The sequence below is a fragment of the Oncorhynchus gorbuscha genome, linkage group LG13 (genome assembly GCF_021184085.1).
Source record: "Oncorhynchus gorbuscha isolate QuinsamMale2020 ecotype Even-year linkage group LG13, OgorEven_v1.0, whole genome shotgun sequence".
Taxonomy (NCBI): Eukaryota; Metazoa; Chordata; class Actinopteri; order Salmoniformes; family Salmonidae; genus Oncorhynchus; species Oncorhynchus gorbuscha.
Genome location: NC_060185.1, coordinates 15,623,580 through 15,644,672, shown reverse-complemented (window position 1 = coordinate 15,644,672; position 21,093 = coordinate 15,623,580). Strand labels below are relative to the sequence as shown.

Here is a 21,093-nt window from a genome sequence, read left to right as displayed (position 1 = left end):
CAAGTATGTGTGTGTAGTGAGCTTATGCTCAGCATCATGCCAAGTCTGATAGAAGATACTGAGGACCAGCCAGGCTAGAAGCGCCTCCACTACTCCTAGGGACAGATATTGATAGTTAAGGGCCAGCCAGGATAGAAACCCCTCCACTACTCCTAGGGACAGATATTGATAGTTAAGGACCAGCCAGGCTAGAAGCCCCTCCACTACTCCTGGGGACAGATATTGATAGTTAAGGACCAGCCAGGCTAGAAGCCCCTCCACTACTCCTAGGGACAGATATTGATAGTTAAGGGCCAGCCAGGCTAGAAGCCCCTCCACTACTCCTAGGGACAGATATTGATAGTTAAGGGCCAGCCAGGCTAGAAGCCCCTCCACTACTCCTGGGGACAGATATTGATAGTTAAGGACCAGCCAGGCTAGAAGCCTCTCCACTACTCCTAGGGACAGATATTGATAGTTTAGGGCCAGCCTGGCTAGACGCCCCTGCTCCAGGGACAGACAGAGAGTTTAGGGCCAGCCTGGCTAGAGGCCTCTGCTCCAGGGACAGACAGAGAGTTTAGGGCCAGCGTGGCTAGAAGCCTCTGCTCCAGGGACAGACAGAGAGTTTAGTGCCAGCCTGGCTAGAAGCCTCTGCTCCAGGGACAGACAGAGAGTTTAGGGCCAGCGTGGCTAGAAGCCTCTGCTCCAGGGACAGACAGAGAGTTAAAGACCAGCCTGGCTAGAAGCCTCTGCTCCAGGGACAGACAGAGAGTTTAGGGCCAGCCTGGCTAGAGGCCTCTGCTCCAAGGACATGGTTCTCTGACTCCTGGCAGAGGAGAAAGATCCTCAGGTTGTACTACACAGGCTCTTACCTGGACATAGTCCCTCTCCAACTGGCCCTTCTTCAGACTGTATGCCCTAGAGAGAGAGACAAAGATAGGAGAAATAGGATAAGATAGGAGAAACAGAATAGAGCGAGACGAGAAGATAGAGAGGAGAGAGAGAATAGTACTTTAACTATTTGAACATTGTTACAAATGTATATAGACCTACGACATTTGCTATGTCTTTATTATTTTGGAACATCTGTGATTGTAATGTTTACTGTTCATTTTTATTGTATTTCACTTTTGTTTATTATCTACTTCACTTGCTTTGTCAATGTTAACATATGTTTCCCATGACAATAAAGACATTAAATTGAATAGAGGGGAGAGAGAGAATAGAGCGAGGAACAGAATATATAAAGAGAGGAGAAAGAGAGAGAAGAGAAGATAAGAAAAGAGGAGAGAAGAGTAGAGGAGAGGGAGAGAGATTACAGTTGATCGACAAAAAGAGATCAATCATTGTGCTGCAGATGACGTAGTGTGACAGTAGTCACCTAGACTAGAACACATCTCCTAGTACCTCCTAGTGAGACACCACCAGACTAGAACACATCTCCTAGTACCTCCTAGTGAGACACCACCAGACTAGAACACACCTCCTAGTACCTCCTAGTGAGACACCAGACTAGAACACACCTCCTAGTACCTCCTAGTGAGACACCACCAGACTAGACCACACCTCCTAGTACCTCCTAGTGAGACACCACCAGACTAGAACACACCTCCTAGTACCTCCTAGTGAGACACCACCAGACTAGAACACATCTCCTAGTACCTCCTAGTGAGACACCACCAGACTAGAACACACCTCCTAGTACCTCCTAGTGAGACACCAGACTAGAACACACCTCCTAGTACCTCCTAGTGAGACACCACCAGACTAGACCACACCTCCTAGTACCTCCTAGTGAGACACCACCAGACTAGAACACACCTCCTAGTACCTCCTAGTGAGACACCACCAGACTAGAACACACCTCCTAGTACCTCCTAGTGAGACACCACCAGACTAGAACACACCTCCTAGTACCTCCTAGTGAGACACCAGACTAGAACACACCAGACTAGTGAGACACCACCAGACTAGACCACACCTCCTAGTACCTCCGAGTGAGACACCACCAGACTAGAACACACCTCCTAGTACCTCCTAGTGAGACACCACCAGACTAGACCACACCTCCTAGTACCTCCTAGTGAGACACCACCAGACTAGAACACACCTCCTAGTACCTCCTAGTGAGACACCACCAGACTAGAACACATCTCCTAGTACCTCCTAGTGAGACACCACCAGACTAGAACACACCTCCTAGTACCTCCTAGTGAGACACCACCAGACTAGAACACACCTCCTAGTACCTCCTAGTGAGACACCACCAGACTAGACCACACCTCCTAGTACCTCCTAGTGAGACACCACCAGACTAGAACACACCTCCTAGTACCTCCTAGTGAGACACCACCAGACTAGAACACACCTCCTAGTACCTCCTAGTGAGACACCACCAGACTAGAACACACCTCCTAGTACCTCCTAGTGAGACACCACCAGACTAGAACACACCTCCTAGTACCTCCTAGTGAGACACCACCAGACTAGAACACACCTCCTAGTACCTCCTAGTGAGACACCACCAGACTAGAACACACCTCCTAGTACCTCCTAGTGAGACACCACCAGACTAGAACACACCTCCTAGTACCTCCTAGTGAGACACCACCAGACTAGAACACACCTCCTAGTACCTCCTAGTGAGACACCACCAGACTAGAACACACCTCCTAGTACCTCCTAGTGAGACACCAGACTAGAACACACCTCCTAGTACCTCCTAGTGAGACACCAGACTAGAACACACCTCCTAGTACCTCCTAGTGAGACACCACCAGACTAGACCACACCTCCTAGTACCTCCGAGTGAGACACCACCAGACTAGAACACACCTCCTAGTACCTCCTAGTGAGACACCACCAGACTAGAACACACCTCCTAGTACCTCCTAGTGAGACACCAGCCTAGAACACACCTCCTAGTACCTCCTAGTGAGACACCACCAGACTAGAACACACCTCCTAGTACCTCCTAGTGAGACACCACCAGACTAGAACACACCTCCTAGTACCTCCTAGTGAGACACCACCAGACTAGAACACACCTCCTAGTACCTCCTAGTGAGACACCACCAGACTAGAACACACCTCCTAGTACCTCCTAGTGAGACACCACCAGACTAGAACACACCTCCTAGTACCTCCTAGTGAGACACCACCAGCCTAGAACACACCTCCTAGTACCTCCTAGTGAGACACCACCAGACTAGAACACACCAGACTCCTAGTACCTCCTAGTGAGACACCACCAGACTAGAACACTCTCCTAGTACCTCCTAGTGAGACACCACCAGACTAGAACACACCTCCTAGTACCTCCTAGTGAGACACCACCAGACTAGAACACACCTCCTAGTACCTCCTAGTGAGACACCACCAGACTAGAACACACCTCCTAGTACCTCCTAGTGAGACACCACCAGACTAGAACACACCTCCTAGTACCTCCTAGTGAGACACCACCAGACTAGAACACACCTCCTAGTACCTCCTAGTGAGACACCACCAGACTAGAACACACCTCCTAGTACCTCCTAGTGAGACACCACCAGACTAGAACACACCTCCTAGTACCTCCTAGTGAGACACCACCAGACTAGAACACACCTCCTAGTACCTCCTAGTGAGACACCACCAGACTAGAACACACCTCCTAGTACCTCCTAGTGAGACACCACCAGACTAGAACACACCTCCTAGTACCTCCTAGTGAGACACCACCAGACTAGAACACACCTCCTAGTACCTCCTAGTGAGACACCACCAGACTAGAACACACCTCCTAGTACCTCCTAGTGAGACACCACCAGACTAGAACACACCTCCTAGTACCTCCTAGTGAGACACCACCAGACTAGAACACACCTCCTAGTACCTCCTAGTGAGACACCACCAGACTAGAACACACCTCCTAGTACCTCCTAGTGAGACACCACCAGACTAGAACACACCTCCTAGTACCTCCTAGTGAGACACCACCAGACTAGAACACACCTCCTAGTACCTCCTAGTGAGACACCCTAGAACACACCTCCTAGTACCTCCTAGTGAGAGACACCAGACTAGAACACATCTCCTAGTACCTCCTAGTGAGACACCACCAGACTAGAACACACCTCCTAGTACCTCCTAGTGAGACACCAGACTAGAACAAATCTCCTAGTACCTCCTAGTGAGACACCACCAGACTAGAACACACCTCCTAGTACCTCCTAGTGAGACACCAGACTAGAACACACCTCCTAGTACCTCCTAGTGAGACACCACCAGACTAGAACACACCTCCTAGTACCTCCTAGTGAGACACCACCAGACTAGAACACACCTCCTAGTCCTCCTAGTGAGACACCACCAGACTAGAACACACCTCCTAGTACCTCCTAGTGAGACACCACCAGACTAGAACACACCTCCTAGTACCTCCTAGTGAGACACCACCAGACTAGAACACACCTCCTAGTACCTCCTAGTGAGACACCACTAGAACACACCTCCTAGTACCTCCTAGTGAGACACCACCAGACTAGAACACACCTCCTAGTACCTCCTAGTGAGACACCACCAGACTAGAACACACCTCCTAGTACCTCCTAGTGAGACACCACCAGACTAGAACACACCTCCTAGTACCTCCTAGTGAGACACCACCAGACTAGAACACACCTCCTAGTACCTCCTAGTGAGACACCACCAGACTAGAACACACCTCCTAGTACCTCCTAGTGAGACACCACCAGACTAGAACACACCTCCTAGTACCTCCTAGTGAGACACCACCAGACTAGAACACACCTCCTAGTACCTCCTAGTGAGACACCACCAGACTAGAACACACCTCCTAGTACCTCCTAGTGAGACACCACCAGACTAGAACACACCTCCTAGTACCTCCTAGTGAGACACCACCAGACTAGAACACACCTCCTAGTACCTCCTAGTGAGACACCACCAGACTAGAACACACCTCCTAGTACCTCCTAGTGAGACACCACCAGACTAGAACACACCTCCTAGTACCTCCTAGTGAGACACCACCAGACTAGAACACATCTCCTAGTACCTCCTAGTGAGACACCACCAGACTAGAACACCTCCTAGTACCTCCTAGTGAGACACCACCAGACTAGAACACATCTCCTAGTACCTCCTAGTGAGACACCACCAGACTAGAACACACCTCCTAGTACCTCCTAGTGAGACACCACCAGACTAGAACACACCTCCTAGTACCTCCTAGTGAGACACCACCAGACTAGAACACACCTCCTAGTACCTCCTAGTGAGACACCAGACTAGAACACACCTCCTAGTACCTCCTAGTGAGACACCACCAGACTAGAACACACCTCCTAGTACCTCCTAGTGAGACACCACCAGACTAGAACACATCTCCTAGTACCTCCTAGTGAGACACCACCAGACTAGAAACACCTCCTAGTACCTCCTAGTACCTCCTAGTGAGACACCAGACTAGAACACACCTCCTAGTACCTCCTAGTGAGACACCACCAGACTAGAACACACCTCCTAGTACCTCCTAGTGAGACACCACCAGACTAGAACACACCTCCTAGTACCTCCTAGTGAGACACCACCAGACTAGACCACACCTCCTAGTACCTCCTAGTGAGACACCACCAGACTAGAACACACCTCCTAGTACCTCCTAGTGAGACACCACCAGACTAGAACACACCTCCTAGTACCTCCTAGTGAGACACCACCAGACTAGACCACACCTCCTAGTACCTCCTAGTGAGACACCACCAGACTAGAACACACCTCCTAGTACCTCCTAGTGAGACACCACCAGACTAGAACACACCTCCTAGTACCTCCTAGTGAGACACCACCAGACTAGAACACACCTCCTAGTACCTCCTAGTGAGACACCACCAGACTAGAACACACCTCCTAGTACCTCCTAGTGAGACACCACCAGACTAGAACACACCTCCTAGTACCTCCTAGTGAGACACCACCAGACTAGAACACACCTCCTAGTACCTCCTAGTGAGACACCACCAGACTAGAACACATCTCCTAGTACCTCCTAGTGAGACACCACCAGACTAGAACACACCTCCTAGTACCTCCTAGTGAGACACCAGACTAGAACAAATCTCCTAGTACCTCCTAGTGAGACACCACCAGACTAGAACACACCTCCTAGTACCTCCTAGTAGTAGAACACACCTCCTAGTACCTCCTAGTGAGACACCAGACTAGAACACACCTCCTAGTACCTCCTAGTGAGACACCAGACTAGAACACACCTCCTAGTACCTCCTAGTGAGACACCAGACTAGAACAAATCTCCTAGTACCTCCTAGTGAGACACCACCAGACTAGAACACACCTCCTAGTACCTCCTAGTGAGACACCACCAGTGAGACACCACCAGACTAGAACACATCTCCTAGTACCTCCTAGTGAGACACCACCAGACTAGAACACACCTCCTAGTACCTCCTAGTGAGACACCAGACTAGAACACACCTCCTAGTACCTCCTAGTGAGACACCACCAGACTAGACACACCTCCAGTACCTCCTAGTAGTACCTCCTAGTACCTCCTAGTGAGACACCACCAGACTAGAACACACCTCCTAGTACCTCCTAGTGAGACACCACCAGACTAGAACACACCTCCTAGTACCTCCTAGTGAGACACCACCAGACTAGAACACACCTCCTAGTACCTCCTAGTGAGACACCACCAGACTAGAACACACCTCCTAGTACCTCCTAGTGAGACACCACCAGACTAGAACACACCTCCTAGTACCTCCTAGTGAGACACCACCAGACTAGAACACACCTCCTAGTACCTCCTAGTGAGACACCACCAGACTAGAACACACCTCCTAGTACCTCCTAGTGAGACACCACCAGACTAGAACACACCTCCTAGTACCTCCTAGTGAGACACCACCAGACTAGAACACACCTCCTAGTACCTCCTAGTGAGACACCACCAGACTAGAACACACCTCCTAGTACCTCCTAGTGAGACACCACCAGACTAGAACACACCTCCTAGTACCTCCTAGTGAGACACCAGACTAGAACACACCTCCTAGTACCTCCTAGTGAGACACCAGACTAGAACACACCTCCTAGTACCTCCTAGTGAGACACCAGACTAGAACAAATCTCCTAGTACCTCCTAGTGAGACACCACCAGACTAGAACACACCTCCTAGTACCTCCTAGTGAGACACCAGACTAGAACACACCTCCTAGTACCTCCTAGTGAGACACCAGACTAGAACACACCTCCTAGTACCTCCTAGTGAGACACCACCAGACTAGAACACACCTCCTAGTACCTCCTAGTGAGACACCACCAGACTAGAACACACCTCCTAGTACCTCCTAGTGAGACACCACCAGACTAGAACACACCTCCTAGTACCTCCTAGTGAGATACCAGCCTAGAACACACCTCCTAGTACCTCCTAGTGAGACACCACCAGACTAGAACACACCTCCTAGTACCTCCTAGTGAGACACCACCAGACTAGAACACACCTCCTAGTACCTCCTAGTGAGACACCACCAGACTAGAACACACCTCCTAGTACCTCCTAGTGAGACACCACCAGACTAGAACACACCTCCTAGTACCTCCTAGTGAGACACCACCAGACTAGAACACACCTCCTAGTACCTCCTAGTGAGACACCACCAGCCTAGAACACACCTCCTAGTACCTCCTAGTGAGACACCACCAGCCTAGAACACACCTCCTAGTACCTCCGAGTGAGACACCACCAGACTAGAACACACCTCCTAGTACCTCCTAGTGAGACACCACCAGACTAGAACACACCTCCTAGTACCTCCTAGTGAGACACCAGCCTAGAACACACCTCCTAGTACCTCCTAGTGAGACACCACCAGACTAGAACACACCTCCTAGTACCTCCTAGTGAGAGACTAGAACACACCTCCAGTACTAGTGAGACCACACACCTCCTAGTACCTCCTAGTGAGACACCACCAGACTAGAACACACCTCCTAGTACCTCCTAGTGAGACACCACCAGACTAGAACACACCTCCTAGTACCTCCTAGTGAGACACCACCAGACTAGAACACACCTCCTAGTACCTCCTAGTGAGACACCACCAGACTAGAACACACCTCCTAGTACCTCCTAGTGAGACACCACCAGACTAGAACACACCTCCTAGTACCTCCTAGTGAGACACCAGACTAGAACACACCTCCTAGTACCTCCTAGTGAGACACCACCAGACTAGAACACACCTCCTAGTACCTCCTAGTGAGACACCACCAGACTAGAACACACCTCCTAGTACCTCCTAGTGAGACACCACCAGACTAGAACACACCTCCTAGTACCTCCTAGTGAGACACACAGACCTCCTAGTACCTCCTAGTGAGACACCACCAGACTAGAACACACCTCCTAGTACCTCCTAGTGAGACACCACCAGACTAGAACACACCTCCTAGTACCTCCTAGTGAGACACCACCAGACTAGAACACACCTCCTAGTACCTCCTAGTGAGACACCAGACTAGAACAAATCTCCTAGTACCTCCTAGTGAGACACCACCAGACTAGAACACACCTCCTAGTACCTCCTAGTACCTCCTAGTGAGACACCACCAGACTAGAACACACCTCCTAGTACCTCCTAGTGAGACACCACCAGACACACATCTCCTAGTACCTCCTAGTGAGACACCAGACTAGAACACACCTCCTAGTACCTCCTAGTGAGAACACACCTCCTAGTACCAGACTAGAACACACCTCCTAGTACCTCCTAGTGAGACACCACCAGACTAGAACACACCTCCTAGTACCTCCTAGTGAGACACCACCAGACTAGAACACACCTCCTAGTACCTCCTAGTGAGACACCACCAGACTAGAACACACCTCCTAGTACCTCCTAGTGAGACACCACCAGACTAGAACACACCTCCTAGTACCTCCTAGTGAGACACCACCAGACTAGAACACACCTCCTAGTACCTCCTAGTGAGACACACCAGACTAGAACACACCTCCTAGTACCTCCTAGTGAGACACCACCAGACTAGAACACACCTCCTAGTACCTCCTAGTGAGACACCACCAGACTAGAACACACCTCCTAGTACCTCCTAGTGAGACACCACCAGACTAGAACACACCTCCTAGTACCTCCTAGTGAGACACCACCAGACTAGAACACACCTCCTAGTACCTCCTAGTGAGACACCACCAGAGACACACCACCAGACTAGAACACACCTCCTAGTACCTCCTAGTGAGACACCACCAGACTAGAACACACCTCCTAGTACCTCCTAGTGAGACACCACCAGACTAGAACACACCTCCTAGTACCTCCTAGTGAGACACCACCAGACTAGAACACACCTCCTAGTACCTCCTAGTGAGACACCACCAGACTAGAACACACCTCCTAGTACCTCCTAGTGAGACACCACCAGACTAGAACACACCTCCTAGTACCTCCTAGTGAGACACCACCAGACTAGAACACACCTCCTAGTACCTCCTAGTGAGACACCACCAGACTAGAACACACCTCCTAGTACCTCCTAGTGAGACACCACCAGACTAGAACACACCTCCTAGTACCTCCTAGTGAGACACCACCAGACTAGAACACACCTCCTAGTACCTCCTAGTGAGACACCAGACTAGAACACACCTCCTAGTACCTCCTAGTGAGACACCAGACTAGAACACACCTCCTAGTACCTCCTAGTGAGACACCAGACTAGAACACATCTCCTAGTACCTCCTAGTGAGACACCACCAGACTAGAACACACCTCCTAGTACCTCCTAGTGAGACACCACCAGACTAGAACACACCTCCTAGTACCTCCTAGTGAGACACCACCAGACTAGAACACACCTCCTAGTGAGACACCACCAGACTAGAACACACCTCCTAGTACCTCCTAGTGAGACACCACCAGACTAGAACACACCTCCTAGTACCTCCTAGTGAGACACCAGACTAGAACACACCTCCTAGTACCTCCTAGTGAGACACCACCAGACTAGAACACACCTCCTAGTACCTCCTAGTGAGACACCAGACTAGAACACACGTCCTAGTACCTCCTAGTGAGACACCAGACTAGAACACACCTCCTAGTACCTCCTAGTGAGACACCACCAGACTAGAACACACCTCCTAGTACCTCCTAGTGAGACACCAGACTAGAACACACCTCCTAGTACCTCCTAGTGAGACACCACCAGACTAGAACACACCTCCTAGTACCTCCGAGTGAGACACCACCAGACTAGAACACACCTTCTAGTACCTCCTAGTGAGACACCACCAGACTAGAACACACCTCCTAGTACCTCCTAGTGAGACACCACCAGGCTAGAACACACCTCCTAGTACCTCCTAGTGAGACACCACCAGACTAGAACACACCTCCTAGTACCTCCTAGTGAGACACCACCAGACTAGAACACACGTCCTAGTACCTCCGAGTGAGACACCACCAGACTAGAACACACCTCCTAGTACCTCCTAGTGAGACACCACCAGACTAGAACACACCTTCTAGTACCTCCGAGTGAGACACCACCAGACTAGAACACACCTCCTAGTACCTCCGAGTGAGACACCACCAGACTAGAACACACCTTCTAGTACCTCCTAGTGAGACACCACCAGACTAGAACACACCTCCTAGTACCTCCGAGTGAGACACCACCAGACTAGAACACACCTCCTAGTACCTCCTAGTGAGACACCACCAGATTAGAACTTCTGAACTATTTAAATCAAAGTTTCAAAAACACGCAATGAAAATCTTTAAAAAAGGACAAGAAAGCAATGTTTTCAGCTCAACATCCTTTATGTGTACGTGCAGTGTGTGTTCTCTTTTAAGCCATGTGGACATCAATGCTGTCGTGTTCCTGGCGAAGCAGGAAGAAGTACATTCTACTATTATTTAATGTTTTGGAGGGGATTTCTGTTGGTTTGGTCCATTGCCAAGGAAGGAAGGAAGGAAGGGGGGAGAAAGGAAGGAAGGAAAGGAAGGAAGAAAGGGAAGGAAGCAAGGAAGCAAGGAAGGAAGGAAGGAAGGAAGGAAGGAAGGAAGGAAGGAAGGAAGGAAGGAAGGAAGGAAGGAAGGAAGGAAGGGGGAGAAAGCGAGATAAAAGGGAGGAAGGAGAGCAGAGTGAAAGAGAGTGGACTCGGCAACCACATGGTTATGCAAGGCAGGAATTTCTGTCCCTCTCGCTCTCCCCCTCGTCTCCTAACTCCTTCCCTCAGCCCCTTTCTATCCAAGAGTTTGTCCCTCTTGCTCTCCCCCTCGTCCCTCACATCCCCTACCTCCTTCCCTCAGCCCCATTCTATCCAAGAGTTTGTCCCTCTCGCTCTCCCCCTCGTCCCTCACATCCCCTTCCTCCCTCCCTCAGCCCATTCTATCCAAGAGTTTGTCCCTCTCGCTCTCCCCCTCGTCCCTCACATCCCCTACCTCCCTCCCTCAGCCCCTTTCTATCCAAGAGTTTGTCCCTCTCGCTCTCCCCCTCGTCCCTCACATCCCCTTCCTCCCTCCCTCAGCCCATTCTATCCAAGAGTTTGCAAAGCTGTCATCAAGGCAAAGGGTGGCTACTTTGAAGAATCTCAAATATATTTAGATTTGTTTAACACTTTATTGGTTACTACATGATTCCATTTGTATTATTTCATAGTTTTGATATCTTCACTATTATTCTACAATGTAGAAAATAGTTCAAATAAAGAAAAACCTTTGAATGAGTCGGTGTGTCCAGATTTGACTGGTAGTCTACATATCTTTTTTCACTGTAATGGAAATCAGGCTGTTGATTGTGGCCTGTGGAATGTTGTCCCACTCCTCTTCAATGGCTGTGCGGAGTTGCTGGATATCGGCGGGAACTGAAACACGCTGTCGTACATGTCGATCCAGAGCATCAAAACTTGCTCAATGGGTGACATGTCTGTTGAGTTTGTAGTCTGTTGAGTTTGTAGGCCATGGAAGAACTGGGACATTTACAGCTTCCAGGAATTGTGTACAGATCCTTGCGACACGGGGCTGTGCATTATCATGCTGAAACATGGGGTGATGGTTGGTGGATGAAAGGCATGACAATGGGCCTCAGGATCTCTTCACGGTATCTCTGTGCATTCAAATTGCCATCAATAAAATGCAATTCTGTTCGTTGTCTATAGCTTATGCCTGCCCATACCATAACCCCACTCTGTTCACAATGCAAACCACACGACGCCATACACCTGGTCTGCGGTTGTGAGGCCGGTTGGACATACTGCAAAATTCTTTAAAAGGCGGCTTATGGTAGAGAAATTTAAATTAAATTATCTGGCAACAGCACTAGAGGACATTCCTGCAGTCTGCAAGCCAATTACACGCTCCCTCAAAACTTGAGACAGTGGCATTGTGCTGTGTGACAAACCTGCACATTTTAGAGTGGCCAATTATTATCCCCAGCACAAGGTGAACCTGTACAATGGTCATGCTGTTTAATCAGCATCTTGATATACCACTCCTGTCAATTTTAGAATAAGGCTGTAACTTAACAAAATGTGGAATAAGTCATGGGGTTTGAATACTTTTCGAAGGCCCTGTATATAATGTATTTTTTCACACTGTTTGGTGTATTATCTATGTGTGTACATTTGTACTAACATCCATACATGATGTTCTTCCTCTGGGCAGTGAAAGCCAAGTCCGGTCCCTTGGGCCAGCTTGTGCGCACACACACTTTCCCAGGATAGGTTCAACCAGCACAGTCATGCTGCAAGCTCAGTTTCTTTCACACACACTTTCCCAGGATAGGTTACACCAACACAGTCATGCTGCAAGCTCAGTTTCCACCTCAAACTCTCAATATGACATAACAGAACCTCCCACCCTTCCCCCTCTAAACTTGAACCACTACAAGGGCTGTGAAGCTCATGGAATTTTGGAAGACACACACACACAATTCCTGTTTCAGGTCTCAAACAGAGGGACGGAAAGACAGACAGACACAGTGATTGGATTCAGGGGTGTCTGCAGACAGAGGGAGGGGTAGATGGATGGGGCGAGTGGAGAGGAAGGTGATACTTAAAGAGCATAATTACCCACAATCCCCTTTAACACAAATTATACAGCCCAGACAGGATGAGACTTCATCAAGCTCTTCACTGTGTGTGTGTGTGTGTGTGTGTGTGTGTGTGTGTGTGTGTGTGTGTGTGTGTGTGTGTGTGTGTGTGTGTGTGTGTGTGTGTGTGTGTGTGTGTGTGTGTGTGTGTGTGTGTGTGTAACTGAGCCATAGACATTCTGGGTTTTTATCTCAATCAAATACTATTAATGCAACAGGTTCCTTGTCACTGTTCAGACAGTACCAGACATTCCCTATAAAACACACTCTCCTTTCTCTGTCCAGAAAAGGACTGCTTCACAAAACACTTTCTCCTCTCTCTCCTTACTGCACCAGTGTGCGTTCTTTACAGACAAAGACAGACAGACATACCAACAGATAGATAGACAAGTGATAGATAGACATCTCTGAACCAGCGCCTCTGGTTGAAGTATATGCATGCCCCACTAATACCATCAGCCAGTCAGTGATCAGCGTTTAACTCCACCCCTAAAAACAGACACCATGAAACAGACACATGCTTTTAATGTCCTCCAGGCCTCTTCAGTGCAGTAGGCAGAGCGTCAGCCTTCTAATCTGAAGCCAGGCGTCTTCGGTGCAGTAGGCAGCCAGGCCTCTTCGGTGCAGTAGGCAGCTTGTCAGCCTTCTAATCTGAAACCAGGCCTCTTCGGTGCAGTAGGCGGCCAGGCCTCTTCGGTGCAGTAGGCAGCCAGGCCTCTTCGGTGCTAGGCAGCCAGGCCTCTTCGGTGCAGTAAGCCAGGCCTCTTCGGTGCAGTAGGCAGCCAGGCCTCTTCGGTGCAGTAGGCAGCCAGGCCTCTTCGGTGCAGTAGGCAGCCAGGTGCAGTAGGCAGCCAGGCCTCTTCGGTGCAGTAGGCAGCCAGGCCTCTTCGGTGCAGTAGGCAGCCAGGCCTCTTCGGTGCAGTAGGCAGCCAGGCCTCTTCGGTGCAGTAGGCAGCCAGGCCTCTTCGGTGCAGTAGGCAGCCAGGCCTCTTCGGTGCAGTAGGCAGCCAGGCCTCTTCGGTGCAGTAGGCAGCCAGGCCTCTTCGGTGCAGTAGGCAGCCAGGCCTCTTCGGTGCAGGTGCCAGTAGGCAGCCAGGCCTCTTCGGTGCAGTAGGCAGCCAGGCCTCTTCGGTGCAGTAGGCAGCCAGGCCTCTTCGGTGCAGTAGGCAGCCAGGCCTCTTCGGTGCAGTAGGCAGCCAGGCCTCTGCAGTAGGCAGCCAGGGTGCAGTAGGCAGCCAGGCTCTTCGGTGCAGTCGGTGCAGTAGGCAGCCAGGCCTCTTCGGTGCAGTAGGCAGCCAGGCCTCTTCGGTGCAGGCAGCCAGGCCTCTTCGGTGCAGTAGGCAGCCAGGCCTCTTTAGGCAGCCAGGCCTCTTGCAGTAGGCAGCCAGGCCTCTTCGGTGCAGTAGGCAGCCAGGCCTCTTCGGTGCAGTAGGCAGCCAGGCCTCTTCGGTGCAGTAGGCAGCCAGGCCCTCTTAGGCAGCCAGGCCTCTTCGGTGCAGTAGGCAGCCAGGCCTCTTCGCAGTAGGCAGCAGTAGGCAGCCAGGCCTCTTCGGTGCAGTAGGCAGCCAGGCCTCTTCGGTGCAGTAGGCAGCCAGGCCTCTTCGGTGCAGTAGGCAGCCAGGCCTCTTCGGTGCAGTAGGCAGCCAGGCCTCTTCGGTGCAGTAGGCAGCCAGGCCTCAGTAGGCAGCCAGGCCTCTTCGGTGCAGTAGGCAGCCAGGCCTCTTCGGTGCAGTAGGCAGCCAGGCCTCTTCGGTGCAGTAGGCAGCCAGGCCTCTTAGGCAGCCAGGGTGCAGTAGGCAGCCAGGCCTCTTCGGTGCAGTAGGCAGCCAGGCCTCTTCGGTGCAGTAGGCAGCCAGGCCTCTTCGGTGCAGTAGGCAGCCAGGCCTCTTCGGTGCAGTAGGCAGCCAGGCCTCTTCGGTGCAGTAGGCAGAGCGTCAGCCTTCTAATCTGAAGGTTGTGAGTTCACAGAGGGAAGGCTGTTTCACAACAACAAACTCAAAGCCTCTACATATTTAAAAGGAACATTCAAACCGACCGAAAAAAGACAAAGCTCAATACTTTAATCTTAAAGCACCAAAAATAAACTTTACAAAAACATTATTTTTTTTAAATGATAAAAATTAAATGAAACGTTAACAACAACAATATAAACTAGTTTTTAGGCTAGTTTGAGTTTCTAAGTGCTCACACTAATCCCCATGTCTCCACGTTGAACACCCTGTTCAGGAGGAGTATGCTAAACTTAAGCTTTACAAACAACGGCGTCACTCGTCAATGGGACCTCTGAACCATTAATAAAAGACTACCGAGCAGTATGAGCAGACACCTGGTGCTGTGGCTTAGTTGGTTAAAGCGCCTGTCTAGTAAACAGGAGATCCTGAGTTCGAATCTCAGCAGTGCCTTTTTACAACGGCAGGGAGTGTTTTCATTACCCAGCAAGGCACGCACCCATGCACCATGAATAAAACACTCCCAAAAGCCCAGAGGCACCATTGGGTGCTGTGGCTTAGTTGGTTAAAGCGCCTGTCTAGTAAACAGGAGATCCTGAGTTCGAATCTCAGCAGTGCCTTTTTCCTCATCAGCATGTAGTTCTACCAGCGGCTTGAGAACAGATCATGTTCCACCAAAAGTTTAAAGACACAAACTGGGATATGTCCTGCTGTTCAGTGGTCATCTCAGTTAATGACGTGCCCATTGAGTCTGGACTGGAAACAGCCTTCAATTTATAAATAAAACACCTAATAATGGCAGGGAGTGTTTTTAGCAAAGAGCAAGACTCTCATCCATGGCACATTATGAACCATGAAAAAACATATCTGCAGTTCCTTAAGTAACCACCACTTAGTTGGTCTAGTAAACAGAAAATTCTGAATTTGAATCTTAGTGGTGCCTTTTTAACAATGGCAGGGAGTGTTTTCAGCAAAGATCAAGGCTCTCAACCATAGCACCTATGAACTAGGAATGTGACAAATGGGCATCTTTTGTTAAAAACTGCAATTTTTTTACTGCAAAAACTGCAAACCTTTCTACCCCTCTCCCTCCCTTCCCTAACCTTTCTGCCCCTCTCCCTCACTTCCCTAACCTTTCTGCCCCTCTTCCTCACTTCCCTAACCTTTCTGCCCCTCTCCCTTACCTTTCTGCCCCTCTTCCTCCATTCCCTAACCTTTCTGCCCCTCTTCCTCACTTCCCTAACCTTTCTGCCCCTCTCCCTTACCTTTCTGCCACTCTCCCTTACCTTTCTGCCCCTCTCCCTCCATTCCCTTACCTTTCTGCCCCTCTCCCTCCATTCCCTAACCTTTCTGCCCCTCTTCCTCACTTCCCTAACCTTTCTGACCCTCTCCCTCCCTTCCCTAACCTTTCTGCCCCTCTCCTTAATCTTTCTGTCCCTCAATTCCCTAACCTTTCTGCCCCTCCCCCTCACTTCCCTAACCTTTCTGCCCCTCTCCCTCAACTTTCTGCCCCTCTCCCTCACCTTTCTGCACCTCTCCCTCACCTTTCTGCACCTCTCCCTCACCTTCTGCCCCTCTCCCTCCCTCCCTCCCCTCTGTTCCCTATCCTCCTCCAGTCCTCTTTTCCTCCCTTTGTCTACCTACCTTCTCCTCTCCCTCCATTCCTTTCCTCCTTCCCTCCCTCCAGCATATCACATGCTTTCAGGCTCCATAGGAGTTCACACTCCAAATATGCACACACACACACACACACACACACACACACACACACACACACACACACACACACACACACACACACACACACACACACACACACACACACACACACACACACACACACACAAGCTCTAGTTCTCTCAGCTCTCTTTGACTCACAGAGACAGGAAAAAATTAGGCCTACATGTGGTATGCATGCACACACACGATCTTTGGACATGTCTACGTGTGGTATGCACGCACACACACGATCTTTGGACATGTCTACGTGTGGTATGCACGCACACACACGATCTTTGGACATGTCTTTGCCTCTCAGGTAACGCTGCCATGGCTAGCTCTGCTGTAGGTAAACAAGCAACCAATGATCAGATCTCTCACACACACACACACACACACACACACACACACACACACACACACACACACACACACACACACACACACACACACACACACACACACACACACACACACACACACACACACACACACACACACACACACACACACACACACAATCCCCAAAAGCTCATTTACACCTGGTTAAATATGAAATATTATCTATTGACTGGTATCCCTTCTGATGACCAGGTGGCGAATCGCATCTCTGCATGTCTGGCAGACATATCAGTGTGGATGACGGATCACCACCTCAAGCTGAACTTCGGCAAGACGGAGCTGCTCTTCCTCCCGGGGAAGGACTGCCCGTTCCATGATCTCGCCATCACGGTTGACAACTCCATTGTGTCCTCCTCCCAGAGCGCTAAGAACCTTGGCGTGATCCTGGACAACTCCCTGTCGTTCTCAACTAACATCAAGACGGTGGCACGTTCCTGTAGGTTCATGCTCTACAACATCCGCAGAGTACGACCCTGCCTCACACAGGAAGCGGCGCAGGTCCTAATCCAGGCACTTGTCATCTCCCGTCTGGATTACTGCAACTCGCTGTTGGCTGGGCTCCCTGCCTGTGCCATTAAACCCCTACAACTCATCCAGAACGCCGCAGCCCGTCTAGTGTTCAACCTTCCCAAGTTCTCTCACGTCACCCCGCTCCTCCGCTCTCTCCACTGGCTTCCAGTTGAAGCTCGCATCCGCTACAAGACCATGGTGCTTGCCTACGGAGCTGTGAGGGGAACGGCACCTCAGTACCTCCAGGCTCTGATCAGGCCCTACACCCAAATAAGGGCACTGCGTTCATCCACCTCTGGCCTGCTCGTCTCCCTACCACTGAGGAAGTACAGTTCCCGCTCAGCCCAGTCAAAACTGTTCGCTGCTCTGGCTCCCCAATGGTGGAACAAACTCCCTCACGACGCCAGGACAGCGGAGTCAATCACCACCTTCCGGAGACACCTGAAACCCCACCTCTTTAAGGAATACTTAGGATAGGATAAAGTAATCCTTCTCACCCCCCCCCCTTAAAATATTTAGATGCACTATTGTAAAGTGGCTGTTCCACTGGATGTCATAAGGTGAATGCACCAATTTGTAAGTCGCTCTGGATAAGAGCGTCTGCTAAATGACTTAAATGTAAATGTAATGTATCACCGAGGACAGAATATGGCAGTTTGAATCCTGCAGACAAGCTCACATAACTAGCATTCACAGGCTTTCTGATAGGTGTGGTTGTGTTATTTAATGACCTGTGGCTGTATTGTCGACCGTGTTTGCTGTGTTTGTTCATAAGTAATGTGTTTTGACAAAGGCATGAAAACTAAATGTCCTCAAGAGAGAGGACGATAAATGAAATCTGAATTAGAAACGCATGTGATCATGTTAGCTTCCTCCCATCTGAGCTTCCCACTGTACTCAGCAGCCTGGATTCATAAACTAATTCATTAATAAAGTAGATTCGTTTCAAACAACCCTTTCTTCCTCTCCTCCTCCCTACATCCTCCTCTGTCTCTCTCTTCGTGAAGAAACAAAAACATTCCTTTCATCTCTGTGGCCAGAGAGAGATCAACCATGACCCACAATCCTCTGGTCTTTCCCACCTCTTCCTGTCATTCCTGACTGTGTGAAGGTTATTATAGTAAACTAAATCTGAAACTAATACGAAAACTAATCATGAAAGAACAATTTAGTAACTGAAATAAAATACTTAACAAATTCAAAACTCAAACTACTTGTGGAATAGATAACAGCTTGGAAACAGTTTTAAGCAAATCAGAGACCCAGCTGTTGTATAATATAAAATAAAAACAATCATGAATGATGTTAAGTTTTAGTTTGGGCAAAAATAGAATGGGATTTTCAAGCTACTGAATCTGGAGGGTAAATAAAATACATTTCTAAACAAATGTTAATCGTCACATGATTCATAAACAAAAGGTTTACTTACGGGCCCTTCCCAACGCAGAGAGAAAGAAACTAGAGAAACATTACAAAAGTCAAACAAATAATAATGAGTAATGATAACTTGGCTGTATATGTCTTATTCACGTTTAGGGAGAGGTTGTTGTCCTGGCACCACACTGCTAGGTCTCTATTTGACCTTTATTTATACTTCTCCTGTCTTATCCGGTGTCCTGTGTGAATTGATGTATGCTCTCTCTAATTCTCTCTCTCGGAGGAGGACCTGAGCCCTAGGACCATGCCTCAGGACTACCTGGTATGATGACTCCTTGTTGTCCCCAGTCCACCTGGCCGTGCTGCTGCTCCAGTTTCAACTGTTCTGCCTGCGGCTATGGAATCCTGACCTGTTCACCGGACGTGCTACCTGTCCCTGACCTGCTGTTTTCAACTCTAGAGACAGCAGGAGTGTTAGAGATACTCTGAATGATCGGCTATGAAAAGCCAACTGACATTTACTCCTGAGGTGCTGACTTGCTGCACTCCATGAGGAGACTGCCTGTTACGCGAATGCAGTAAGAAGCCGAGGTAAATTGCCAGCTAGCATTACACTTATCTTATAAAAAACAATCAACCAATCATAATCAAAAACAGTTAACTAGTTAGTGGTGGCTGCTTTGTGTGATGTATTGCTGTCTCTACCTTCTTGCCCTAAGTGTTGTTGCCTTTGCCCAATAATGTTTGTACCATATTTTGTGCTGCTGCCATGTTGTTGTCATGTTGTGTTGCTGCCATGTTGTTGTCATGTTGTGTTGCTACCATGTTGTTGTCATGTTGCTACCATTCTGTGTTGTCATGTGTTGCTATGTTGTCTCTTTATGTAGTGTTGTCTCTCTTTAGAGAGAGAGAGACAGAGAGACAGAGACAGAACGAGAGAGACATTGGGATGGTATTCTTCGGCTTGCAAGCCTCACCCTTTTTCCTCCAAACATAACGATGATCATTATGGCCAATCAGTTAAATTTTTGTTTCAACAGACTAGAGGACATTTCTCCAAAAAGTACGATCTTTGTCCCCATGTGCAGTTGCAAACCGTAGTCTGGCTTTTTTATGGCGGTTTTGGAGCAGTGGCTTCTTCCTTGCTGAGCGGCCTTTCAGGTTATATCGACATAGGACTCGTTTTACTGTGGATGTAGATACTTTTGTACCCGTTTCCTCCAGCATCTTCACAAGGTCCTTTGCTGTTGTTCTGGGATTGATTTGCACTTTTCGCACCAAAGTACGTTCATCTCTAGGAGACAGAACGCGTCTCCTTCCTGAGCGGTATGACGGCTGCATGATCCCATGGTGTTTATACTTGCATACTATTGTTTGTACAGATGAACACGGTAACTTCAGGCATTTGAAAATTGCTCCCAAGGATGAACCAAACTTGTGGAGGTCTACAATATTTTTTTCTGAGATCTTGGCTGATTTCTTTTGATTTTCCCATGATGTCAAACAAAGAGGCACTGAGTTTGAAGGTAGGCTTTGAAATACATCCACAGCCTATCAGAAGCTTCTAAAGCCATGACATCATTTTCTGGAATTTTCCAAGCTGTTTAAAGGCAGAAGTCAACAGTGTTTGTAAACTTCTGATCCACTGGATTTGTGATATAGTGAATTATAAGTGAAATAATCTGTCGGTAAACAATTGTTGGAAAAATTACTTGTGTCATGCACAAAGTAGATGTCCTAACCGACTTGCCAAAACTATAGTTTGTTAACAAGAAATTTGTGGAGTGGTTGAAAAAATGAGATTTAATGACTCCAACCTAAGTGTATGAAAACTTCCGACTTCAACTGTATATGTGTCTATATGCCCGTCTAGCTATATGCCCGTCTAGCTATATGCCCGTCTAGCTATATGAGTGTCTAGCTATATGCCCATCTAGCTATATGCCCGTCTAGCTATATGCCCGTCTAGCTATATGCCCGTCTAGCTATATGCCCGTCTAGCTA

At 49.1% G+C, this 21,093-nt stretch overlaps 1 protein-coding gene and 2 non-coding genes across 5 annotated transcripts in view; 2 read left to right on the top strand and 1 right to left on the bottom strand.

Annotated features, from left to right (window-relative positions):
• The window catches only part of LOC123992538 (F-BAR and double SH3 domains protein 2-like), a 94,787-nt gene that overhangs the window by 63,146 nt on the left and 10,548 nt on the right, over positions 1 to 21,093 (bottom strand). For all 3 annotated transcript variants that reach the window (XM_046293741.1, XM_046293743.1, XM_046293744.1), the window contains exon 3: positions 852 to 897. In XM_046293741.1, the coding sequence (XP_046149697.1) occupies positions 852 to 897 (46 nt within the window). The remainder of the gene's footprint in view (positions 1 to 851; positions 898 to 21,093) is intronic.
• Positions 15,461 to 15,534, top strand: trnat-agu. The gene has a single exon. It is a non-coding gene; the product is annotated as a tRNA-Thr (tRNA).
• trnat-agu lies at positions 15,628 to 15,701 on the top strand. Its single transcript has one exon. It is a non-coding gene; the product is annotated as a tRNA-Thr (tRNA).